The 27,686-nt window shown below is 38.4% G+C and overlaps 1 protein-coding gene across 3 annotated transcripts; it reads right to left on the bottom strand.

Annotated features, from left to right (window-relative positions):
• Positions 1–625: 625 nt before the first annotated feature.
• On the bottom strand, positions 626–27,424 carry LOC122672734 (DEAD-box ATP-dependent RNA helicase 10). 3 transcript variants are annotated; one of them, XM_043870210.1, is made up of 14 exons: positions 27,200–27,423; positions 26,828–26,972; positions 26,309–26,441; positions 26,107–26,176; positions 25,190–25,252; positions 23,108–23,182; positions 12,775–12,894; positions 7,525–7,566; positions 7,310–7,384; positions 3,440–3,586; positions 2,380–2,517; positions 1,928–2,039; positions 1,759–1,847; positions 626–824 (listed from the first exon to the last, which is right to left on the bottom strand). In XM_043870210.1, the coding sequence occupies exons 2-14, from the start codon at positions 26,961–26,963 to the stop codon at positions 708–710; spliced, it is 1,317 nt and encodes a 438-aa protein (XP_043726145.1). In that variant the 5' UTR covers positions 26,964–26,972; positions 27,200–27,423; the 3' UTR covers positions 626–707. The 3 variants fall into 3 exon arrangements, with proteins under 3 accessions (XP_043726145.1, XP_043726146.1, XP_043726147.1); XM_043870211.1 differs by having other exon boundaries at positions 27,253–27,423; XM_043870212.1 differs by lacking the exon at positions 25,190–25,252 and having other exon boundaries at positions 27,200–27,424.
• Between the last annotated feature and the right edge of the window lie 262 nt (positions 27,425–27,686).

Below are 27,686 nucleotides of genomic sequence, written 5' to 3'. Positions count from 1 at the left end.
CGGAAACGGATTTCGACTATTCAATTACTTCCCTCGCCCCAACCCTAACATGTACATATACTTGTCAAGCCTTCTGTGCCTAGACATCTAGGCTCTTTATTGGGTTCAAGCTAACAACACGACTTGTTGACACCGCATGAATTTACGTAGATTTGTGTTTATTGTTATGTTTCTTGAAATATACGTTTATATTATATCCTATGTTTTGTTTGTTATATGTTTTCTCATATTATGTCACTACTTACATAATTATATCATATTGCATTGATATGATTTCTATATTGCAAACATAATTCTATTTAATTGTAGTGCACGCCTAGACGGTCGCCTTGTCACCTAAGCACCCCTCCAATGCCTCAAGTCGCTTAATCGCCCTAACAACTATGCATATACCGTTCAATAAATATTTAATGTAATATAATATCATGTCAAATTTTTTTGTCAATGTCGAATTTCCCTCAACCCTAACCATATTCATATCGTGTTCATATCAGGTTGGTAAGTTCTGTTGGAAATTGCCAGCCCTAACAACAACCTAGCTTCCACATGAATGACTAAAATCAATAGGATGACTGAGAATGATGTCCATGCATGGTTGAACGGATGTTTAATAATTAAATCGAAGAATCCTTCACTCATCAATCAAAAATGAAAAAAGACCATTTGAAATCTACCAAAATTGCAAATGGAAGACCTTGGCTCAACCATCAGTGTTTCTTTGATTTCTTGAATGATTTCCCATTCTTCGAAGTTAAGAATCTGTCAACTTCTTCATCATCATCTCGTCCTCTCCTCTTTTTGCCACCTCCAGACTCCTTTATTTTCTGCAAGTCAAAAAAATATCAACAATTAAAAGACAATGTTTGAGAGCTCATGCAGAAGAAAAGCTCAAAATATGATCCCTAGAAGTGATAACGGTGTCTTAAAAGGAAAGTAGTCACTGTTTAGACTGCTGTTTACCCCACCCCCACCCCCCCCCCCCCAAAAAAAAACTGTTTAGACTGCCAAACAGAAAATACTCACGATCCATGGTGCTGCTAGAGAATATTCCAAGCCAGACCATCAGGCTGGGTGATTGGGTAATTCGGACCGCAAAACCACTAGGTCTGAATGATCTCAAGAACAATCCAATTTTATAAACATTGGTGGATGATCTCAATCTTTCATGGGAGAAGTTTTTTTAGGTTGGCATATTTAGAGAGTTTCTCTAGTCCAGCACAATATCTATCACATGGAAGAATGGATAGAGCCGAAGTTTTGTGGACAAGTATGCCAAGGGCTCTTGCTCACATGTCAAGTTTCATCCAAACAAAATTGGCCAAGTGGAAAAATGTAACTCTTAAAATCCAGTGGAAAATATAGCTTTTATAAAAAGAGAGAGGGTTGAAAATACAAGGAAATATGCCAATCATGAGGGGGATGTAAGGTTGAATCTGAGTCTGAAATTTGACGTGTGAACAATCTTATGCTTATTCCAAGAACAGCCCCCCAACCCCAACCCCCCCCCCCTCCCCTTTCCTTTGCTTTAACAGTCAAACAATAAAAAGGTGAACCAGACCATTAGGAACATCAGGTCAAGTTGAATTTTCCCTAAGATATATCTTAGATTCCTAGCTCAGATCCATCAATGGTATATATTTCACCCACCGGCAACTTTTCACATTCTGTGCCTTTAGGTTGGCTTCGTCATTTGTCACTCTGGCATATGTATTTATAATGAATTATAATAAATAATATATCAAAAGATGATGATGGTACCATCTGCGAAATTCTTTTGGCTTCTGTCACACGTTCTAGCAGTAACAGAACTTCCTCTTCTTCAGCAGGAAACTCTGGAAGTTTTTTGCCTAACCAAAAGTAAAATGTTAGTCTCTGATCAATGCTCCCATGAATTTGCCAAATGTAAGAAGAAAAAAGCACTGCCTACCAATAAGCTTCTCTATTTGAAGATACCACTCCAACTCATACTGATTTACTAAGGAGATTGCAACCCCAGATCGTCCAGCACGAGCAGTTCTACCCACACGATGAATATAATCCTGCATCCCATTTTTTATATTCAGCAATTGAAGAAAATCCAACAACTAAGACAGATTTGTAGGATGCCAACAACTTTGGTCTGTTTGGATGCAGGAATTCTATATGCTTGGTCAACCCTCACACATTTAAGGGAAAACCAAATTCTCTGAAAGAGTGATTAATGAGGAAAATAAGCAGGTTAACCTCGAACCTGCAACCAAAGATTACTCAAAGATCCTGAGAGGTTGGATCCAACCTCTCAGTCTATTTATGCATCCAAAAGTTCCATTAGAGCAAACCTGTAGTTATTCTCGGTCAGTCCTATCCAGAAGGTAGAAAAAGAGGAAGGTAAAACCTCACCTTGGAATTGGTGGGGATATCAAAATTGATAACCACATCCACAGAAGCAATATCAAGCCCCCTACTTGCCACATCGGTACAGATCAGAATGTTACATTCTCCAGCCTTGAACTTATTTAATGCTCCAAGTCGCTTCGCCTGTCAAATGCATTTTATCAAAGACAAATGCGTCAAAATACTTGAGGAATTTAAGAGGATACAGGAACAAAAAAAACAGACCTTCTCATTGCCTCCGGGCACAAAAGAAAGTAAGCCGAGGCAAATCACATGGTGGAGATACAACTACAACTCAACTCATTCTTATCCCAACTAAATGAGGTGAGCTACATTGATCCTTTTTCTCCAATCAGCTCTATTCAAAGCCATACCCGTTACTAGTCCTAAGCTATGCATATCTTTCCAAACTACTTCTCCTAAAGTCATTTTAGGCCTTCCCCTGACTCTTTTAGCTCCTTCAATCTGAATCAAATCACTCCTCCATACTGGAGCATTCAAATGTCTCTATCACACATGTTCATGCCATGTCAAACAACTTTATCGCAACTTATCGTGTATCGGAGCTACTCATAAACTAGCTCTAATTTGTTCATTCCTTATTTTATCCTTTCTAGTTTTACCACTCATCCATCTCATCATCCTCATTTCAGCCACACTAAGTTTATTTATATGTGGTTTCTTCACTTCCCAACACTCATCTCCATACGCCATTGCTTGTCGTATAACTGTCCTATAAAATTTTTCTTTTTAAAGGAATGCATCGATCACACCATCGTTGTCAAGGTGTCACCTAGGCATCCACATCCTTTGCTGGAAGGTTGCCTTGTTGGTGTTGTCTTGATCTTTTTTTTCCCTCTTCCAACTCCTGGGGTCGCCCAGATGTTGTGACAACTATGGATCACACAACACTTCAGATGCACCCCTCAACTTTCTCCACGCAATCCTTTATGCAACATCATCCTCTATTTCTCCTTCTTTATTTATAATTGACCCTAGGTACCTAAAATCACACAGTGGATATGCATTTCATTAATAAACATGGGATGGAAGGGGAAATAAATACCTGGCTCATTTGACCACTTATAGGGATGGCCCGTAATCCAAGATTTCTAAGAAGCAAAGCCAGAAGCCGAGTTTGCTCACATGTACGAGTAAAAACCATGGATGTACTTCCAGACATCTCTGTAAGAATATAAACAAGATAGCAGTCCTGCAGGTGGTTAACAAAACAAGACGTTAACATCTATACAAATTAAGACAGCATATTATTGTGTAAATCAAAACTAAACATAAAATTTGGTAATCCACTAGATGTTCAGTTTGTAGGGACTAGGGAGTGGGGAGGGACTGCCACGCTGGAATGGTTTATGGCAGTGTTGGGGCCAGTTCCCCCCCCCCCCTTTCACCCTGGGAAAATTTACAACATATATCCAAATACTAAGAAATAATGTAAGAGACATAAACTAATACAATTCGACATATCATTATATAACTTTATATAAACAATGTAATGATAACAAAGAGTACGCTAAATAAGGAGATGGAGACAGTATGATCTCCATATTCATGCTGCTTGCTGTAAGCATTGAGGCAGAGGTTGCTGTCTTTTAGGTCATAATTCAGATAGATTAACGCCTAGAACATGCGAGAAAGATGAGCTAGAAGGCAGTATATGAGGCTTGAGATGTACGATAAACTTTATCATGAGTGGTTTTTTTTTCGGTAATCAACTTTATCACAAGTGGTTTTTTTCCGGTGAGCAACTTTATAATAAGGTAAGATTCTAGGAATAGTGAATTTGAGGGTGTCTGACAAAAAGAATTACGGAACCAAACCTTTATTTCTGTTCTAGCCTTCCACTTTTTTCATTGCATGTCCAAACTGTTCATATAGAGGAAACATACATCAACAATACCAAAATGCCCTTCCCTCCTTTTGTGGAGCAGTAAAGTTGTTTCTTATATATGTGCGGAGCAGGGGGAAAGAAAGTAAAAAATTCAAGCCCAGGAGTTGGGGATGACAGAATCAGGCTTTACCAGTGCCCACGCACAAGTATTGCCCTTTCATAATCTACTGAGTTTATCAAAATAGACTCCAGCAACCAATATCAACTGGTTTTAAAAAATGCCCATTAGTAAGATAAGTAGTTTATCAAGAATCCTCTCACCACCAACCACATCTGTTTACCATAAGACCCTTTAGTTACTGATGTAGTTTTTCCAAAATACTTTTCAGCAACCAATATAAACTCATTTACAAAAATGCCCTTAAGGAACAGCATAGACTACGCAAATAACCTTAAACAACCAAAGAAAGGTGGCCCTTATGGGGCTGATGAATACAACCAGAATATCCTGAATGAAGCATCACTTAAACTCCCTATCGAGTCAATGCAGTTTACCTCTGTTTCAGAAAATGCCATTAGGAAACCAAAAAATATCAAACAGGCATGTTCTTACTAAAACGGTCTTTCCCTTTCTGTACACTTTACTGCCAAAGATCCCATAATGATGATAAATGAAAATATTGGGGGAAAAAAACTACTAATGCTGAAATGCCAATCCTCTGTGGAAGCTGTTTTGGTAGTCTTCGCTCCTTTGAAGGCATGTCGGGCTTGTGTATTAATCATAAAAAGTCCCTCATCTTTTTGGCCGGCATTTCTGAAGTCGAAAAGGATTGGCTTAGGGGCATTACAGGTTTTACTTTGGGTCACTGGCTTGTGTATTAATCATAAAAAGTCCCTCATCTTTTTGGCCGGCATTTCTGAAGTCGAAAAGGATTGGCTTAGGGGCATTACAGGTTTTACTTTGGGTCACTGGTCAAGTACCTGGGCCACACGCTGATTACCTCCAAGCTGCCCACCCCACTTCTCTCCCATCCTCAATTTTCTTCGAAAAAGGCTTCAGTTGTGGAAAGGTAAATTCCTATCATATGCTGACCATATTGAATTGGTTAGATCGGTCATGCAGTCCTAAATTTATTGGTCAGGCATCTTCAGCCTCCTCCACTCCATCATCAATAAACTTGAATGCTTGATGAGTGCCTTTACCTGGAAAGGCTCTGACAATAACAAGCTCCTTAACTCCATCAGCTGGACTTCTGTTTGCCTCCCAAAAGGAGAGCTGAGCCTGAGAAGAATTAAGGCTGTCAACATCTCTGGTATTCTCAGATTGATTTGGAATCCAGTAGGGGAAAAAAAAATGTAGGTTGATTGGGTCTACTCTAGGCATCTGCAAAAGGACTCCAATGTTCCTTCTGTTGCTGATTAATCTTGGGTTTGGAGGAAGATTTTGAGATACAGGCATCTTGCTGCAATTGTCATTAAATCCCTTATAAAGGATGGAGTGAACATTCTGCTCTGGCTGGATTACTGGCACCTCCTAGGTGTCCTCATCAATACCTTTGGCAATAGAATCAGGTACAACTTGGGTATGGACAGATTAGCAAAGGCTTCAGATATTCTCCATGTTCGTGAGTGGCACCATGGGCCGGCTTCCTCCCGTAGCTTGTAGGAGGTCTGGGGTGCCCTTTCAGAAATCAATAGAAGACCCAATGGGAGCGGAGACCTAGTGATATGGACAGCTTCCCACTCTGGACAATTCCACCTCCAAATCAGCTTGGAACCTAATTCGCTCTCAGGCAGTCAGGCCCCAATTGTTCCTTGGTCAAAGCTTGTCTGGTTCAAGGGACACATTCTTCATCACAGCTTTATTGTCTAGAGAGCCCTTACTGTCTCTCTTCCGACACAATCATTCCTTTTCCATAGACACATCTCAGCCTCCTCAAATTTCAGTCTCTGCTGGAACTCCCAGGAAGATATGGAGAACCTCTTTCCCTTGCCCCTTTTCCTCCTCAATTTGGAAAGGGCTCTTAGCCAAATGCTAGCCTCACACAAGAAGACTCCTGCCCTTCAATAGGGAACGGAACTCGATGGATAAGACCTTCAATGGAAGCTCTAGTAGCGACAATGGGAAAGCTAGCCTTTTATGCTGCCATCAACTACATTTAGATGGAACGCATCAACACAACTTAAGAAGATGGACTCAAAATCCAGCACCAACCAGCCAATTGGGAGTCCATCTCCTTCAATATTAGAAGAAAATTAGCCGGAGTTGCTACTTAGTGCTTAGATACTAGAAGAAACAAGCACATTGTCAAATCTTGGGATCTCACAATCTCCTTGTATCTTGGTTCTAGAGCCTCCTAGTTTAGGGGCCGCGTGTTTTTTGTGTTTGTCCTTCCCTCTTCGGCTCCCCCTCCTTTGTTAGGAGCCCCCCAGTGCCCCCCCCCCTTCCGGTGCTCTTCCCTTTTTTTCCTTTTGAAAATATATTTACTTACTCATCCAAGAAAAAAATGCTGAAATACCAAACACAGAAAACATGGACAAATACCCAAAGGGAATATATTATCATGTGAAAATCAAGCACATTAATCCAAACACCCAATCTCTGGATTGTACCACCTGAAGATCCTGGCCCATGTAATAGACCAAAATCTGAAACACAGGCAAATGATAAGTGAACTACATAATTTTCTAAAAAAAAATGTCATGAGACAATCATAAACTTCCACTCGGCTAATTTGCGTACTACTCCGCATCCCCCCCCCCCCCCCATTTCTTTTCTTCTTTTTAGGATCCCTGATATAAAGTTATATAAGTACAGAAAGGAGCCAAAGCTGCTTCCTGCAGTTGCCAATGCAAATGTGATGTAATCAGAATCTTAACTGGAAGTAACATAAAACTGGGTCAAGACAGTCATGGTCATCTGTGAACGTTTACTTCCTACAATCTTATCTTAAAAAATATCATTTAAAAAAAAAAGGTCGAACCCATAAAGATCCATCAATTGCCAGAATTACTATATATGCAAATTAAACATTAAGGGAGCGTGCTCAAAATACAGTAATAACCAATGCAATTGAAGGGGCATACCTTATACTTTGAAGGAATAAAGCGAAATTGCTGCTTTAGTGTATCAACAGTGGAATACTTAGATGCTATTTCTATCTGGAGCAAACAAAAACTGAGATTAATTGCCAAATCCAATCAAATTATAGAAGATTTATGCCTGTAGCACTTCCAGGAGAGAGAATTTATAATAGAAATAGATTTAGATATATAAGAAAAGATACATCAATCAGTCATACCTTCACAGGGTTTCTCAAACATGCTCTTTGGAGCTTCCGCACCTACAATAGAAAGAATTTAATTAAATCACATATTCATCCACTTTTTCTTCTTTGTCATCCTCTTACTCTAATATCTTATGTTATTCTTCCTTTGAAAAGCATCTGGTCAAAAATATCATTGCATATGGCAACTGGAAATTACAATCAAGCTTTAACTAGGATGGTCTTCAAAATGACAATAAAATGGAATCCATTTTCAATTTAAATCTGTAATGGGTTTCTATAAAAATGAAATCCAACTCAAGCAGGTTGAGTGTTAGCAACTGATTGCCCTTAGTCCAGGAAATCTCCACTTCCGGTCTGTGCCTTGTTTGTGTAGAGGTTTTTTTTTTTTGGGTGGGAGGTCTTTAAGTGCTACATTTATATTTATGTCGGTTTTAATTGCTTTTAGTCTAGTAAACTTAAAGAGTGAAGTTGCATCTTGAGTAAGCTAACTCTTAGTTTCTTGATCAATCTAATAATATTTAATACCAGAATGTAAAAAGCTATTCTTTCAGAAGTTATGAATGAAAGAGATGACCAACAGTCAAGTTTTTGTTTTTCTTTGGAACTCCAAGGCCCTTCCAATGATGAACAAAAATCTCTCTCTCATACAACTTTCTTTTCCTCTCTCTTCTCTCTTATCCTTTCTTTCTCTCCCCATCTGGTTCCTGTTTCCTGTTTCCTGTTCCTTTCTTCTTTTCTTCTCTATTACCTTTTCCTCTTCTTCGTTACTACCCTTTCTGTATTCTGCTACTGTTCATCTCTTCCCTGGTGTTGGTGTTAACCCTGGGTTGGGAAGAAGTTGCCACATCTTCCTCGTTACAAGCCCTACCAACCTGAGACTTTGGGTATTAGTTCACACCAAAGCAATTTAAATTTTCTAGCCCTATCCCAAACCTTCCTCTTTGCTGTGAGGTTCATACTTGCGACCAGGTCCAGACCTGCAAGAACCACCATACCTGATCTCAGATCGATTCCTTTCTGGTTGCTGGTTCTTTCCGGCAGCTACTGTCGTGTTGGGAGGCCCAAGGGAGAAAAATACTCCTGAAAATTGAGGTCGATTGGCCTTCAAACAAGGGAGATCGATCACCTTGAAGCTCTGCTGGATTTCCATCTCTCTTCAATTCCTTCCGCAGGTAACAAAGGTTGAAGAAAACCTTTTTCTTGTTATTTAAAACCCTATTATTTTTCTTTCCAAATTAACCCGTCTTTGTGTTTAACTTTGTCCCCATTAGTTCCAAGTTTGTCCTTAGTCTTTAATTTTATTTCCTTTCTAGTCCCTCCACTAAACCACTAAGGAGCTGTATTGCAACATTTCTATTCCAAATTAGTAGTTTCTGAGTCAGAAAATAAAAATTGTACTTCTGTTCATTTGGAATACTTCTGAACAAAAAAATGCTGTATGGTAAAACTAGAAAAAAAAAATGTCACTATAAAGGAACAAAGACATGTATGGAATGCATAATAAGAGGAGTATATCTTCTGTTTTGTGGTGGTGGTGATACCGGCGGTGGAGGTGGTGGCAGTGGTGATGGTGGAGGTGGTGGCAGTGGTGGTGGTGGTGGTAGTCATGGCGGTAAAGAGAGTTGAGATCGAGAGTCAGGTTTAATGGGTTGGCTTTTGTTACAAATTTGTGTTTCTGTTTTTTATAAGCAGCTTCAAATTTGTTTAACAGAAAAGTTTCTTTTGAACGTTTTCATACAACCCCCAACTTACCCTTGATAATTTGGTTATTTACAGCCTTGCCATTCCCATTGCAAACTTGGAGTTATTTACAAAATTGCCATTTTCTTCCTACTTTTGGCTATTGTACAATTGGGTGGGCCCCCAAACAAGGTTTTTCGAACCCGGGATCCCACCATAACCCCTCATCCAAAATACTTTTCCTACTAACCTAACACTCGTAGCACCATTATTTCAACCCCCCTGATACAGATAAATCAGCAAAAGTTGGCTTGTTTTAGTGGAAATATGTCTTAGGTTGGGTTCCATACATGTTGGACCTTTGGTCCAATGGGTTTTCATCGTAATGGACGGAAAATATGGGTAAAAGGTAAGAATACGGGATTTACTTCATAAACTTAGATAAGAGTCCTATTTTGAGTCAGTTTATGTCACCTTATCAGTTTAGGATTGGTTTAGGCCTTTCCATTTTTTGAGTTTGAGTCTGTTTTTTAGTCTTTTTATCTATGCTTGTAAGGGGCTACAGCCTTGTACACAAATTTGAGTAATGAATTTGGTTTGTTGCCTTCTAAATTCTGTGGTGATTCAGAGCATTGGTATTACGGTGATTCAGTTCCAGTCCCTGTTGTGGTGATTCAACAGGTTTGATTGGTGTGCTGAATCCAATCAATACCAAAGCAGTGAGAAAACCCAGGTACTGTTCTTCTATTCTCTTGATCTCTTCTTCCAAATTATCAGCTCAGTTTTCTACTTTTCTGTTTTTCCACAACCTGCAATCGAGTTCAGTCTTGGTTCTGGCAATATTACTGTCCTATCCTCACTAGGACTGCTGGATTCAAGGTGATCTACAGTGCTGATTTGGATTCTGAGTTCAAAAAGCTTACATGGTCAATATTCTGATCACCCTTCTGATATCAGTCTCTGATTCTGCTGCCTAAATACTACATTCCTACTCCAAGTGGGATTTGTTCTTATTGCTATTTGAAGGCTTTTGTATATTTGATATATACTGATATGTCTGAATTCAATATTACAGATTGATTTTCTGTTGGCCATTGGATCTTGCTGGAATTTTCAGCATAGTTTCTACTCTCTAAAAGAGACACTCGACCAGACTTATAGTCTGATCTGTTTTATTGATCTTCTGATTTTATGCAAGTTCAAATTCGGGAAATTTTTCACACAGTGTCGATCCTGTTTTGGTACTGGTTTTAACTTCTAAAACAGAACCACATTATCCCCTCCCTCCTATTTTGAAAGTAGCTAACTGCTGTCCAAAGCTCGAGACTGCACAATATTAAGAAGTATGTCCTTTATTACCTCACTAAAAGCCTTCTCATCTCCTACAGCCCACCTTTATCAACCCATACCACTCACCTAATTTTAATCCCATATATTACTATATAAGTCCACAACCCATAATTTTAATTACTTCTATTGCAGGTCAAACTAGCTACCCTGCATCAAACATTGGTATCAAAGCAGAAACATAGCACAATACAATGGATACAGCTGAGAAGACCCCTGAACAGCAGCAATTTTCTGTTCAAAGCTTGAGATTGTACAATATTAAAAAGTATGCCCCTTATTACCTCTCCAAAGGCCATCTCACCCTTTACGGCCCACCTATATCAACCCATCATTTACTATCTCACCCCTACAGCTCACCTAAATCAACCCCATATTTCAGTCCACAGCTCATTTGCAATTACATCTATTGGGTAAACCAGCTGTCCTATCTTAATCTTCGGTATCAAAGCTGAAACGTAGCACAATATGATGGATACATCCATTAAAGAACAGTAAATGATATGGAAATCACACCAAGAGGCAATCAATACATTCAAAAGCCAACTGGATCGAGTAATGAGTCTTTTATATTGGACATCAGAGTCATAATGAGTCTTTTATATTGGACATCTGAGTCAACCAAGTCTTATATGTTTTCTGTGTGTGTGTGTATTATTATATAAAGCAACTGTAAGACATCTTTTATACAAGATTCGAAAACTCGGGTCTCAGTGCCAACTCGGACCCTTGAAAAACCGAATCGAGTCAAGATCTCGCTGAGTTGGTGCATTTTTTTTTTCTCGACTCGAAGCCTCATCTCGGTGGGTTTTAGACCTAGTTTGGATCTGAAACTTGGTATTCAGTCTATTTTAGGTCATTTCAACACAATGGCACTATCAGATTTTGCATAAACAAAGTCCAAATAGGAGTTTCACTTAGTGGGAAAGCAGGACAGACACTTATGCTAGAAACCAGGACAGACACAGGACAAACACACTTATTTATGCCTAATATCATTTAAGTAAATGTTTTTGTATTTCATTTACTTAAGATATTATTCATAAATAAGCAAATACCCCCCTATTTGAATCCAATAAAAATAGTTAAAAAATAAAATTCCAAAAGAAAAAAAAGTCAACCCCCCAGTTCAAGAACAAAAATTGGATTTTCGGGGTTGGGTGCAATTTTCAACTTTCTAATGCTAGGGTTTTTCTCAAATCAAAAAATTCCATAAATCTTATTATGGTAAAACATTGCTAAAAACCAAAAGTGCGGTAAAATATTCATTTGTTTTGATGTCCAAAAAACTATTTTCATTCAGAGCGATTTTGACAGCATTCGTGCACACTGAATTAAGTTTGACCGGTACATAACTCCTTCAATATAAATCAAATTTAAGCAATCTTGGACTTGTTCAAAGCTTTCCAACAAGTCCAAGATTGCTTAAATCTGATTTATATTGAAGGAGTTATGTACCGGTCAAACTTAATTCGGTATGCGCGAATGTCGTCAAAATCGCTCTGAATGAAAATAGTTTTTTGGACATCAAAACAAATGAATATTTTACCGCACTTTTGGTTTTTAGTAATGTTTTACCATAATAAGATTTATGGTATTTTTAGATTTGAGAAAACCCAGATAAAAAGTTGAAAATTGCACCTACCGTGAAAATCCAGCTTTTGTTCTTGAACTGGGGTTGACTTTTTTCCTTTTGGAATTTTATTTTTAACTATTTTTATTGGATTCAAATAGGGGTATTTGCTTATTTATGAATAATATCTTAAGTAAATGAAATACAAAAATATTTACTTAACTGATATTAGGCATAAATAAGTGTCTATCTTGTCTGTCTTGGTTCCTGGCATAGATAGGTGTCTGTATACCAAGATTTTCCAGCAAGATCTCGAGATCTGGCATTCATATAAAGGACCTAGATGGGCATTTTCCTATGTCAAACCGAGATCCGAGATCTCGGAGAGATATTGTACTTTTATGACTCGACCCCCATCTCGTCTCAGGATTTCGAAAAACCGAGAAACTCAGCGAGATCTCGCGAGTTCTCAAACTATGCTTTTATATATAGAAATCAGCCATAAGATGTACAACATAACCAGAACAGGCAAGTGAATAATTATCCACAAAACCTCAAATCATTTGTGGATGTAGTTGAATTCAATTCAACACAAGAAATAGCAACCGTGGTAGAACTGAAAACTTTTCCTTATGCATTAAAACAATAAAGTGTTTACCCACCTTTTTGGTCATAGTAGCCGAAAATAAAAAGGTATTCCGTTCTCGGGGAATAGCCTTCAAGATCTCATCAATTGTTTTCTCAAAATCCTCATTCAGAAGCCTATCAGCCTCATCCAATACCTGCAAAATATTCAAGTAATACGTCAGATAAGAATTAATGCCTATTGAGTGTCTGTTTGTAAGTTCACTCAATGGAGATGGCAAGCCAAAAATAGTAGAGTATGCAATTGCATCCAAGATACCACTAGATCGACATGGTAATGGCCTAAAAACTAGACACTATGGGCCTGTATGATGATGTTTCTTTTCTGCAGGAGTGTTTCTGAGCCAGGAGTACTTTTTTTGTTTCTGTTCTTGGGGATTACTTCTGCAGGGAAGAAACGCATTTGGTAACTCTGAGTAAGTGTTTTTGAATCATGAAAAGAAACAGAAACATGTTTGGAAGACACAATAACAGAAGTATGTCTGGCACTTCTACAAAATATTATTAAACCAACTATGCTGTCCATGTGGGATATAAGTAGGGTTTTCGCATTGCTTTCTGTGAAGCCAACTATACTGACCATGTGGTAAGAGCATAACATTCAATAATTACAAAAATTCCATCTTTAACAAATATTCATTTTTCTATTAAACCAACTTTGATGTCCACATGGAACCAAAGTAGGATGTTCGAAGTAATCATTGCATCTAATGGGTCATCCTCCTCATCATCCGAATTAGCATGCTCTTTTATGAAATCATCATGTCCATATCGTGTAAACTCCCGGTCCTGTTGTTGCTGATCAAGGATGTAGTTGTGAATTGCACAAGAAGCAAGCACAATATTTAGGGGTTTGAGAATTTATTAAGGAAAGTTCCCAAAATTTAGTCACTTTGATGGTGCAAGGAAGGGAGCCCAGTGGGAAATAAAGTTAAAGAGAAACCATATTTGCCACAAGATGAAGGTCCAAAAGAACGAATGTTTAGAAGTAGAAAGTAGAAATGGTTGTAACAGAAATTGGATAATGGAGTAGTGGGATCAGTAGTTCAGATTAACACACTAGTCATGCCACATAGCTGAGCCACAGAAATCAGAGGTCCTGATTTGCCTTTCCTCGATATCAAAGAGACACTCCAGTTGCTTCTACAGTAGGAATTTTCACAAACATTTAATAGACTAAGGTACTTGAGCCTTCTTCAGTTGAATCCGTTCCACTGTAAGAATAATGGAGGTGGACAAACCATTTTGTGAATAAATTCGCAACCCCTTCAAAAGTTATCCATAAACTGAGATTCTCCAAACACAAGGAAATCAAGGGAACATCTGATATGAATGAAGACCAAAATGGTAGATTGGAACCAACCTGATTCAAAGGACCAGACTTACTGAAGGGGAACTACATGGACGAGAAATTTGAAGATTACCCAAATCAGTTGCATCTAAAAGAGGAACCCATATTGCATCTATCATTATTTAACAACACACAAAAATATTTCAAAAATAAGTTTAGTCGATAGACAGATTATGCAGAGACAAGTAACCCATAATTTCTCTGACCCTGAAAAGCCTACAGATCGATAGATAGATTATGCAGAGACATTGTAACCCATAACTTCTGACCATGAAAAGCCTACAGAACTTCTAATTTATGTTTATAGTCTATTCTCATAAGATAGCTCGATTACAATTTATTTTCTTTTTTGAGTTACTCAATTTTAAGATGACCAAAATTGGAGGATCGGTTACAGTACTCAATAATTTTAAGAGTAAACTACTTGTACACCCCCTGAGGTTTGTCCCATTGACTTGTACACCCCCTACTTTTAAAAACCTTACTTTCAAACCCCCTAGGACTGATGGAATACCTATTCCGTTACGGTGAACCTGTTAAGTGATGATGTCAGCAGGCCATAAATTCATAAAAGGCCAAAATACCCTTATGGCGATAGGAGTTTACCATAATACCCTTTGGATTATGTGGGGGAGTGTGGTACTTGCGCCCAGACATAGAGGCTCATACGAGTTGTGGAGTACAGTGTTTGGCGGAGGACAGTTGCAGATACACCGGAAAAGAGGGCAGCGACGCCTTCAATTTGGATGATCTTGACGCCAACGGCGATGGAGCGCATTCTTGGTGGTGAAGGTGGCGGTGGAACGTCTATGACGCCTAGAGCGGCGGTTGCAGATGCGGCGTTGAAGGCAAAAGTTGGACGGAGAGTCTGAATGGTTGCAGGTTTGCAGACATGGGACTCTCCCTGGAGCTGCATGCGAACCTTGATGAAGTCGAGTGGGTGGGTCGAACCCCCTACAATACTCGATTGAAGCAATCCCTCCTCCTACGAAACCTTTGAGACCCATCTCGCAATCCGAAAGATCTGGGTTTGATTTGATTCAACTAAAAACCTGAGTTTCCAATAACAATGGTGGTGTTTTCTTGTGGTTTCCGAGGGGGGTGGAAATCCTCTACTTGTTTCAGATTTTTCTATTGTTCTCTGTTCATATTTATATTTCTCGATCCCTCACGATCCACGAAAATCCTATGTTACATAGTTCGAATGGCCAACAGAGCTTGAGAGAAGCCGGATTGAAGAAGCTTTAATTTGGCAGCAGCAATGGCGTCGGTTCCATTCTTCAAGTCTTCGAATCAGGTAAGTTTTTCTCCAACCTCTAGTAAAATCCATGATCTTTCCAAAGCTCAAATGTGCTTGAAAAAAATCATAGACACCATTTCGTCTCATGGATTCTCAAGAAGATCGTTGTCGAATCCACGGTTAGACATTTTGAGTATAGTTGTCAAGGCGGCAAGGCAACCTAAGGCGGTGGAGGGGTGCCTACGCGCTTAGGTGACAAGGCGCCTGCCTAGGCGCCCAAATGTTATTTTTTATCTCCCCTCTTTTCTAACAGTATTCAGTATGCTACAATATGTACCTTATATCATCAAAAATCAACATTAAACCACATCAAGTCATAAAAATCAATAATAAGCAACATCAAGTCATTAAAAATCAACATTAAGTCACATTAAGTAATCAAAAATCAATATTAAGCCACATAAAGTCATAAAAAATCAACATAGAACTAGGAGACAGCAGAACTGAAGAAGCAAGATCTTGGAAGTTTGAAACAATCAACACATACATTTAGTTTATATTGTTCTTAGAAAATATGGTCTTATCAATAAGTAATTAAACTGCTCTCGATTTAGAGAAATGTTCTTGTTCTCTAAGAAGTTTGACTGATCAAATGATTTTATTTTTACATGAGACTTTTTATATTAGGTAGAACACAAAACCAGCTTTCCAACAAATCCAAGATTGCTTAAATCTGATTTATATTGAAGGAGTTATGTTCCGGTCAAACCTTATTTGGTGTGCACAAATGCTGTCAAAATCGATCTAAATGAAAATATTTTTTTAAATATCAAACAAATGAAAATTTTACCGCACTTTGGGTTCTTAGCAATGTTTTACCATATTAAGATTTATGGAATTTTTAGATTTGAGAAAAAACTCAGCATTAGAAAGTTGAAATTTTCACCTACCGCTAAAAGTCCAGTTTTTGTTCTTGAACTGGGGGGTTGACTTTTTATCTTTTTGGAATTTGATTTTTTAACTATTTTTATTGGATTTAAATAGGGGGTATTTGCTTATTTATGAATAATATCTTATAAATGATATTTGGCATAAATAAGTACCAGAACCTGGTCCGATACCAATTAAACCAGTGCAAGGCAGTCGCCTAGGCCCCTAAAGATCCACCTGGACGCCTTGGCGACGCCTTGACAACTATGGTTTTGAGACCTGATGAGACCGCTTTGGGAGAGAAATCGCCACTAAGTTGTAGCTATTTCTTTCCAACATTCCTTTATAATTTCGAGCCCTAAATTGTTATTTCAAGGTTGGAGATGGAATAAGGGTAGAATGGTCATTTTAGTTTTGGCTATTTTGGAAGAAGATGCACAAAGGCTATTTTGGTCTTTTACATTGTAAAACTAACACCTAACTAACATCGTAACTCCCAGGGGGTCTGAAAGTAAGGTTTTAAAAAGTAGGGGGTGTACAAGTCAACGGGACAAACCTCAAGGGGTGTACAAGTAGTTTACTCTAATTTTAATTCTAGCTAGTTCAGATGAGTCCCATGACAATAAACTGGAAGAGGCAGTGATCGACAAAACTCTAACCATTGAAGCAACCGCTAAAGAACAACAATAGCTTGTTATCTTCTAGTACAGTTCACGAAGCCACATTGCAGAGATTCAACCGAGAGAGAGCCAAACAAAGAGCTATCAAAAAGCATGAAAGGTTGCCAGCCGGCCTGTGAAGATGATTGATAAAATTGGGTTTCCATCAATGTACACAGAGGAGGTTAGGATTAGAGAATATAATGATAACTGTTCACGAGAGATAAGAAATGACGACAATCGGTGATTGATGATGGCTTTAGAGAAGTCTCGGGTGAGAGAAAGAGATGGGAATGAGGGAGAGGAGAGAATGGAGAGAGGCAGAGAAGGGGAGGAGATACCGGAGCGGGAGAGGGAGAAAAGAGCTGATGCAGTGATTGGCGTCAAAGAAGTCTTAGGGAAGGGAGAGAGGAAATGTACCTTCATTCTGCTGTATCCGTCGCTGAGTGAACAGTGATCTGTTGTGCGAGTGTCGCGATGGCTCTCAGTTTTTATTTCATGTGTTCTTTCAAATGTGTTCCCAGAACAGAAAAACAGTTTCATTTTAGCTTCTATCAGTTCTATGTTTCTCAAATTTTTATGTTCCAGATGTCCGGTTCATTCCGAAAGAATAGAAAAACGAATAATTGTTATCGAACTTGCTTTTGTTCTATTATTGCTCCCGACAAACAAAAGAACAGCAGAAATACTCCGCGGAAGAAGAACCAAACGCAGCCTAGGTCGCCAATTTATTTGTGTTTGTGACTTTGAGCTTGTGTTTTTAAGTGATAGAGAGAAGACATTTGACACATTTATACTCTTGAAAGTAACAATGGTTGGCATTTTTCTAATAATATTGGTACGCATGTAAAATACAAATACACACAAAGTCTATATCAGAGAAAGGGGCAAAACTTACGGCTTATTTGTCTCTCTGCAGTCTGCAGAGCAAAGTCCATAGCAAAGTTGTCAAAGCGCTAGGCAATCCAAGGCGTTCGAGGGCCAACTAAGAACTTGGGTGACAAGGCGCTAGCCTAGGTGTCGCCCATAGTTGTTACGGCGTCTAGGCAACCCAAGGCGTTAGAGAGGGTCCAAAATCAAGGTGACACCAACAAGGCGACCAAGGCGCTTGGACGCCTTGACAACTATGGTGTCGCCCAGGTGCATTAGTATTTTTTTTTTTTAATGTATTCTTATAAGATTTGTCATCATCTCAATCTTAAAATGTCCAGAAAGACTTTGGAAGCCTTACTTATGCATAAGTTTTTACTCCAACTCCTTTTGGTTATAATAAAAAAGAATATTAATATGTTAAAATAAGAGAAAGAAGGGGGGAATTGAGGCAATTCTTGATGGATTCTGCCACAAGTACTAATTAAAGAAGGGGAAGGGGTTGAGGGAATTAATATATTAAAAAAGATAAACAAATATCATAATAAAGAAAGGGGAGTTGAGGGCATTCGCGATGTCGATGGATTTCAGAAGTGGGGACTGGAAGGCCAAGGGGAATAGCGGAGCAAAAACCACTCTTCCACCCGGAAAAGTGCTATATGCACAACGTCGAATGAATCACGACTCTTTGGCTACCTATTCTTGACAAGGCTGCGATAGCATTGAAGGGAGTGGCAACGGCGCTGGAACTCAAACAGGTACGCTTCCTCCTCTTCTTCTTTTTTTTTTTCTTTTATGGCAGTGGTGATGGCATGGTGGTGGCCGCTGCAACTTCTCTTCGTCACAGCAATTGCTGTGGTTGCCACTGCTACTGCTTCTTCAATGTTCTTATTCTTCCTCCTCCCCCTCCTTCCATCTTCATCGTATTCTACTTATTACGTTGTTGCTATGGCACCAACGGTGGCAGCGCCAATGTTTCTATTGTTGTTTCCTTCTTATCAGGGGTGAGGGAGTCAAGTTGCAGGGGTGAGCATGTGCTGCCGACACCAAAGCGCCTTGGACAATAAGGCGACAGCTTGCGTTGGCCCAGATTTTCCTCCAGGACGCCTAAGTGGTGCCGCCTAGGTGACGCTTTGACAACTATGGTCCATAGAACCACTACACCGCAGCTTGGGTTTTTGAGGAAACAGAAAAACCTTCACAAGGCGTTGGAGGGGGCCTGGACACAAGGCGAAACCAACAAGGCAAGCAAGCGCCCGTCAAGGCGCCTGGACGCCTACGCGACACATTGACAACTATGTTTGAGAGAAACTTCCTTTCCAATCATCCCCAACAACTTTGGTTGTAGTATAAATGTCTGATACATGGAATTTGTAGCAAGAGATCAATCTATATTGTTCTATAACCACACAAGTAAAGTATCATTCTTACGCGTCCCATCCTCTTAGTCTTTAGAATCTCCAAGAGGAGGTTCTGAAGTTAAATACTTCAGTTTTCCCTTTGCATTGATGTATACTTCCACCACTTGTACCCGTAGAAGATCATTTATGGCACTACTCAGTTTTGTAGCCAACTAGCAGTGATTTGGACATTCACACATCCATAAAGGGTTTTGAATCACCCATAGTGTCCATGACAGAGTCAATCAAAAGAATAAGCAGAATCCTTCAATCAAAAGAATAGGGAATCACCCAAATCATAGGGATAAACAGATCAGATTCTCTATACAAATTCAGCAGATCGGATCTGCATTAAAAAAAAACTGATCGAAGATTGGATTTAATGAGCAGGAAATCATACTAAAATTCCAGGATGATCCAATGGCTGGATAACACAATACTGCAGTCTCCTACAGAAAGCAGGAAATCTCATAGAGAAGACATATTACAATACAAACCAGAATCAGAAACCAAAAATCCACAGACGATAACCTTGAATCAGATCTAGGTCTGCAACCAACCATAAATAAATCCAAATGTAGACAAAGAGAAAACCAACAATAGGAGAGAGAGCCAAAATTGCACAGAAGAAAACCCAGATTTAGGAGAAAAACAAGATCAGACTAATGGTGAATCTGATCTGGTTGATCTTCTGGTCAAGTATCAGAGCAGATACAAAGAACAACAACAAACTCAGCCTTATCCCAACTTAACGGGGTCGGCTACATGGATCCAAACAAAACAAAGTAGAGAAAACAGAGTGCTCACCAAAAAATGGTAACAAAAAGATGGGGAGAGAGATAAGATATGAAAAATGGAAAATGGCAAATGACAAATGACAAATAAGACACGAGAAATAAATAGAAAAATGCAAGATGAAAGATGAAAGCTGAGATATGAAAGATAGTAGGAGGAAAGAGGTACAGCCCAGCACGTCAGGAGAGTCTTAGCTAAACGGGGTCTGCTACATGGACCCTTGCCCTCCAATAGGCTCTATCCGCAGTCATACTTGGAACAAGACCTAGACTATACATGGCCTTCTTCACAACTTCTCCTATGGCCATTTTAGGCCTGCCATATCACTATTCCTCACTGGGGCATCCCTAGGCCTCCATTGAATATGGCCATACCACCTTAAACGACTCTCTCGGAATTTGTCATTGATCGGGACAACTCCCAAATACGCTCTAATACGTTAATTCCATACTTTATCCTTCCTTGTTTTTCCACACATCCATTCTAACATCCTCATCTCTGCTACACATATCTTATCAATATGACACTTCTTAACTGCCCAACATTCTGCCCCATACATCATAGCTGGGTATATGAAAGTCACAGAAATAGCAGGTTTCCAAAAACTGCAGAAAAAAATATCTGCTGATCTGAACAAGGATCAATATTTAGTCATACCTTGATCAGATCTCATAATCATACCATATCACAGCAATACAAGTTATAATTGTCAAGGCAATGCCTTGGTCACCTAGGCCGGTACCTTATTGGTGTCGCCTTGTGCCTTCACCCTCCCCTCCAACTCCTTGGTCGCCTAGATGCCATGACAACTATGATACAATACAAGCAGCAGTGATTGATGCACAGACGCAACGTCCTCCTTGAAGACTCTCAAAACAGGACTGACTAAATGCGCTCTGATACCATGTGACAAAACCAGATCACAAATAACCAGAAAACAAGCACCCAAAAGATAAAAACACCCCTGCAGGTAACTAAGACAAAACTCTTAACACAGCCCGTGCAATAAAAATAAAGAGTGAGGTTTGTCTTTATTTGGATGTGATGTGAGGACTTTTGGTTTTAATAGCATCAAGGGGGAAGATGGGGACTTGGGAGTATCCAGTCACATAAAAATGTGGAGGTAGCTAAAAATGAGAAGGATGTCATGTGGTCTGCTTACTTGAACTGGAGAAACATGGCAATCTACCCATCAAATATAAAAGAAGAAAAAAATTTTGGTGGGGTGGGGGGGGGGAGGATCATGCAATCAGAGGTAGAGGGAAGGAAAATGCACGGGCTAAAGGCAGGTCATCAGATGTTATGCCAAATAACACTCAAGTTTTCCTCCATTGTAGTATTGTTGAGGGGTTGGGAGGGGTTTTAGTTGCGAGTTTTGTGGTGATATGAAGTCTTATTGGTGCGGATCCGGGGTTCTAAAACCTGAATCAGATCACTTATGGGGCCACTCGAATAATAGACACAAATCTAACGTGCAATGGCACAATTGTAAATAACCAGAATTTTCAAGAGTTAACTAGGTAAGCGGAGAGAACGGGATATGATGGGGATTATTATTTATTATCTAGGGACAAATTTGGAAGCAAATTTCCTGTATGGGACATGGGGGAATAAAAGCTGAAGGAAAGGGGTATTAAAGAAAACTAAAAGCATGAAACAAGGAAACAATAGAATCGTGGGGAGGAAGTGATAGCTATGTGACAAAAGAAGTTAATGATTAATAAAAGACAAACCGAAAGAGACCTAGAATATCGAGTAAAGGGGGGAAAAAAAAGGTATCGTCTTCAACCTTGGTCACACGACACCAGAAGCCAGTGGAAACCTCTGCTGATTTCGAAGGATACAACTCACTCATCTTTGATCTGTTCAATCAGAAACTTTAGGTATTGGTTCATAGCATCTAGGGCTCTTAGAAGCACTCAACAACAGATCCAATATTTGGGTATTGTGCTGGTAATCAAGGACTGAAACAGGCCTGGGCGGTGGATCACAGACCAGGTTTGAATCTGGTTATGAACTCACAGCAAGATGGTTGAATGGGAAGGGGAAACTACTATTTGAATCGCCCAGGGAAAGGGTTCCTTCGACCCTGATCTCAGGGAGGAAAAAAGAGGATGAGAGATGACAACAGCCAAGAAGAGGGCGTACTATTACCACCTGAAACAGAGAAGAAACAGTAAAAAATCTGCAGGTAGGAAGAAGGGAATAGAAGGAAATATCAGGGAAGGGAGAGAGAAATAGGGAGACGAGGTCGCAAAACCTGATTTGTACCAATCTGGTAAAAAAACCCAAAAAATTTCATTCATTTAAATCTCCTCTTTCGTTAATAACAAGCTAGTATTTAAAGAAAATAAAACTCCTAATCGTAATCTAAAACTGAAATAAATTCCTAATGCAATTCTATCACTAATTAACCTATTAAAGTTAAAATAGAAGATTACAAGATAAATCCCAACTAATAAAAACCCTAATAAATAAATAAATTAAATATTCTACTGAACCCAAAGACCAAATTGAACCCGGTTCATCTTGGTTTGGGTTCTCAAACAGTTTCGGCCCGGCCCATGGAACAGCTCCTGCATCACTTATATTCTTATTAGATGAGTTTCTAGGTATTGAGGATGCCCTCCGTTTCTGGTGTGCAGAAATGTATATACTTTTTATCTTTTAAATTGATTATGGTAGATTGAATATTGTTTTCCAAACCACTAATGAAGATTGTTACCACCGAGAAAAGAAAGAAGAATAACACCTACACTTAGAATCCAGGGGTTATAGGTTCTTCGACAAGATAAACTTCTAGGTAAACTGCTACCTTCGCTGGCGAGTTGAGGCAATGCTTATTATTCATGGTTAGGGTGCAGGAAAAGTAAACCAAACAGGGAGTTTCCTCATACTTTCAAGGTAGAATTTCAATGTCAGACCTCGTTGTGGGGTGAAGAGGTGAGCTTGACTCGTTCGAAAAAAGAATGAATTGAGTGGAAACTCTTTAGTGTAGGAATCTAGGCATCCACGGATATCTTTCTGCAACTCTGTCTAAAGTTTATACTCAATAAGAAAGTACAAAGGGAGAAGAGCGAGAGAGAGAGAGAGAGAGAGAGATACCAGGTATTTCAACGTCCGAAGGCTAAAACCCTTTGTATTGGAAAGATGATCCACAAGGCGGCCAGGTGTTCCCACCTATGAAGATAAAATAGCCGACAAAAAAATGAGTATCTGTTTAAAATTTGATCAAGCCACAACATCTGAATATACATGCAGATATTGCAGATACACTATAACTCTATGAATTTAAAACAAAACCACAAGAAAAGGTGTCTCAACCACAAGATGAATAGTGATAAAGAAGATAAGGTATGAAAAATAGATACATTAAGCAAGAACAATGTTGAAAAATATATCAGAACTGCAAGATTAATGAGCCACTCAAAAAGATTTTAGCATATGTTCATTACTTGTTACTGACTTAATTGGAGACCTAAACATAATCTGGAATCACCATAGACTCCCCCCCCCCAACTTTTTTCCAAATAAAAAGCAGGTTTTTCAACTATAGTATAGTTTCCAGAAAACTAATTGAAAAAAGTACGAATTACACTTATTCTCTGTAATGTTATATATTATGCGATTATATACTTAACTATTAGTCATGGTACACAGTTTCACCGAAATTTCGCGAAACTCTGCAAAATATTTTGGTTTCACAAAGGCTCGAAACGAAATGCTATGCGATACCATGGATTGCACGTATCATCTTTTCCCAAAAACTAATTTTTGCAAAAAAAAATAGGATAAATACATGGTGGTTGGCATTCACTTTTTTATATGTTACACGCTATAGCCTGATCTATGAGTTCACGCCTTCACGGAGTCAGAATTCATTTTCTGTTTTTAAAATATTTTTTGGTACTAGGAGTCTAGAACTCTAGGATGGGCATAGGGGTGACTTGTTGCTTGAATTGTTGACTCTGATATATGTGACACTTTGTAACAAACCATGTATGATACATAATTTATGAAATGATTTATAATTTAATGTCTATTTATTCTTAGTGCATATTTAAGTTGTTTTACTTAAACTATATGTGTTCTAGTACTAACCATTGTGTAGGATAGGCCATATTAGAGAATGTATACAGTGTACACTACCAACCTAGTGTCCAATGTCTAAACTACCATTTTAGATGTGATTCTTTAACAGCTAAGGGTTTCACTATGTTTAGAGTGCCTAAAATAGGGTTTCCTACAAGTTTCAGGACCTAATTTGGCCCTCGAAACCCACCATTGAAACTTGCTGGAAAAAGTGTCCATGTTTCGACCGAAATTTCGGTTTCAATCCTGGTTTCAACTGGGCTCAAAACCGAAAACTGGAACCCTGCTATTACTTTCAATCAAAATTAAAGGAAAAAGAAAGAAATTGAAAGAAAAAAAACTCCACTTATGTCATTCATTGTCATATGTAATGCATTTGGGGTAGATCTATTTTATCATGCATCCAACATAATGTTTTGTAAAAAAGGTATTAAGATTTTGAATTCCAGATAATTACTTAGAAAACCGTAAAGGATATAATGGGCGTTGGAATAAATCATGAAATATATAACTTTAGACATAATTTCCATTTGCTACCACTATATTTATATATTTATAAATAAGATAAGAAGAAATAGTAAGCACCAAATGCAATCAAACCAGCAAGAACTTATGTCACTGTTAATTACACGGTACATGTAACACATTACATGAGGAGCACAAATTTAGCCCCCCCCCCCCAACACACACACACACAAAAAAAAAAGGATTGACAAACATTCTGAAGTCAGGGATAGAGATAGTAATAAAAAAAAAAATTTGTGGACCATTCTTCTTAAACCATTAGCTGCGAGAAGGGAGGGAAAAAAGATGTCCATAAACAGAAACTTGAAATAAATATACTTGGCCTATACCCAGGAGGGGTGAGAAAAATCAAGTGAACGATCAAAACAATAAGATTTAAAAAGACGAAAATAATAAAAGGAACACATTTGCTTTCCAAATGAAAAAAGCATCATACTCCTTTGCTTTAGCAAAACAAAGGAAACAGTGAAAGAACTAAAAATTCTAATCATCCGGAGATCCATGTTCATGAGAAATTGACAAACAATATAATATATATATATACACACCATGGCTCACATAAACACTTACAACAACTTGCGGCCTTTTAGCAAGTGCAATTGCCTGTTGCATCATATCTACCCCTCCAACGACCTGCATCAGAAGTTGCTCATAGGCAGGAAAACTTAAGAAGAGGGAAGATATAAAAACTTATATTAATGAATTCTTTTGCTTTCTTGCCTCTACATTGTATTTTTTATTAATAATTTTCTGTAGGTGAATTTATTCCTTCATCTACATTTTACCTTCTCTCAGTAATGATACACAAATATTACCCCTCCCAATGTACTGGACCTGAAAGGTCTTCCAAATGGTTGTCCTTACAGAGAAGTCCGTTGTCTCATTTCACAATCAAATATCTTTGTTGTTTTCAGTTAATCAGTTCAGATTATTCTGTACTTCTAGTTCTGGTTTTCCAAATTCAAGCCTAAGATTATGCATTAGAAGACACTCAGTTTTTTTATAAGAAACACTTCATTAAATGAAAAGAGGGGAATGATATGACCATTTACCAAAAGGATAAAGAACCTGCAGCTAATATGACAACAAAAAAGGAAAACAGTCCCAAAACATAATCTAGGCCAAACGAACTTCTCTTTAGCCAAATCATCAGTCATTCATCAACAGCCCCACAAATTCCGTTGGCAGGAGCAATTCATTCAGGAAGCAAGGTGATGAATTAACCAGACAAGATGCGTAAACCTCCAAAAAATTGTTCATCCATGTGATTACATTTTCAGTCTGGTACAATAACCCTATCATATTAAAGCAGGAGCATCTCAATGAATGATTTGGATATGCTCCAGAGTATTGGATTGGTTTCTTATGATTAGGAACACTGTGTTACAGTAAATTGGATTATTTCCGTCCCCGTTCTTCGAGGGAATTTTGGAGGATATCCAAACCATTTTTATGTTTGTACATAAAATTGTGATATGAGGACTCACCACTGCACACTTTAAGCCAAAGCCAGAACCCAAAGCTTCAAACTGTTCGGCAATCTGAATAGCAAGTTCCCTAGAGTAGAACGATTAAGAAAAATAAGAATAAAAAATTTTGAGGAAGATGAGAAGATAATTGTTTTCCCTGAGTATGGATAACAAGAATAGCAAGTTCTGTAATGAAATTAAAACCATTTACAGCACAAACCTCGTTGGAGAGAGCACGCAAGCAATGAATGCTTGTGATGCTTTTGGAGACTCTAAAATAGACTGGATAATGGGGAGAGCAAAGGCTGCAGTCTTACCAGAACCCGTGGGGGCTAGTCCAATCAAATCTTTCCCTGATGCACACAAGCCAAAGAATAGAACCAGCACATAAATATGAACAGAAACTAAGTGTCGCAATAATAACAATACTAGAAGATTTAAGACAACAGAAATAACGATGATGATGTCGTTCTTATCATAGAAAAATATAATTAAAAAAACTGTAAATATTTTTCTATTAATTACATCATCATCATAATTATTATAATGATTATTACTATTATTACTACTACTGTTTTTTTTTTTTTTGGAATGGTTCACCTACACTACCATGTAACTACCAGCTTTTAAAGCAAAAATATGTAGGCTGTAAATTGAACAGGGCTTGTGAAAACACGAACAAATATGATCTAATACATATGGGTAAGGATAAATTTGAAGCGCAAAGCCAAAAACAAACCTTGAAGTGCATGAGGAATGGCCTCAACCTGGATCTTCGATGGGTTTTCCCAACCCAAGCTATCACATACCTCCACAAGTTCTTCACAAACACCCAAACCCTTGAATGTCTCTGTCACTTCGTTCTCTTCAGCCATTTCACACAATTAGTCCGACACCTAGAAGAAAACATGAAACTACGATTGAGAATTTATATTTTTTTTTCCCCAAACAACGGCCCTTTGCTTGTGTGGAGGGGGGAAAACTCCATGTTACAATTAAATAATCTAAAGCACAGAAAATTCAGAAACCTCAACTTTAAAAAACATCCAAAAGAAAACAAACAGAGGAATATGAGCAGGCAGTAGTAGAAACCAGCAGGATTAGAGCATTACGACAAAGTTAAAACGAATCTATCTCCAAAATTGATGCTTGAATCAAACTTGGCCTTCGAAACTCCTGCCCTGAATTTATCCGTGAAGAGTGAAAACGTTGTTCTTCTGATTCCCAAGTTGAGTTTTTTTTATTACAGAGGACAATAAAAATAACAGCAAAAAAATAGAGCGAAAGCAAGACAGATTGAGGAAGAGAGAGCAGAGGTTTGCAGAGATTTATGAAAACGTAAACAGTGGACAAGAAAAGAGAGACTCCCAGGCACCAATGTTCAGGGTTTTAGCTAAAAGCTACCTTGTTTATATTTAAATTTTTATTTTTTCGTTTTTACCCTTGGTCCGTACCGGTCCATTTGTACAAGATCGAGTGATCGACCAAGAATTAATATTTTATCAAAAAAAAAAAAAAAAACAAGAATTAATATCGGTCAATGCCCATTACCAGACCAATTGATCATCCGATACCAATTCTTCAAACCATGGGTTGTG

This window comes from Telopea speciosissima, chromosome 8 (assembly GCF_018873765.1).
Source record: "Telopea speciosissima isolate NSW1024214 ecotype Mountain lineage chromosome 8, Tspe_v1, whole genome shotgun sequence".
NCBI classification, from domain to species: domain Eukaryota; kingdom Viridiplantae; phylum Streptophyta; class Magnoliopsida; order Proteales; family Proteaceae; genus Telopea; species Telopea speciosissima.
The sequence above is the reverse complement of the archived record's forward strand: the minus strand, read 5'-3'. Positions and strand labels throughout refer to the sequence as shown.

Coding starts and splice junctions, on each gene's coding strand:
- LOC122672734 (XM_043870210.1), bottom strand. CDS start 26,963: ATGGCTGAAGAGAACGAAGTGACAGAGACATTCAAGGGTTTGGGTGTT. Junction 23,183..25,189: donor CTAAAAGGCCGCAAGTTGTT/GTAAGTGTTTAT, acceptor TTATCTTCATAG/GTGGGAACACCTGGCCGCCT. Junction 825..1,758: donor CCAAAAGAATTTCGCAGATG/GTACCATCATCA, acceptor TTTGACTTGCAG/AAAATAAAGGAGTCTGGAGG.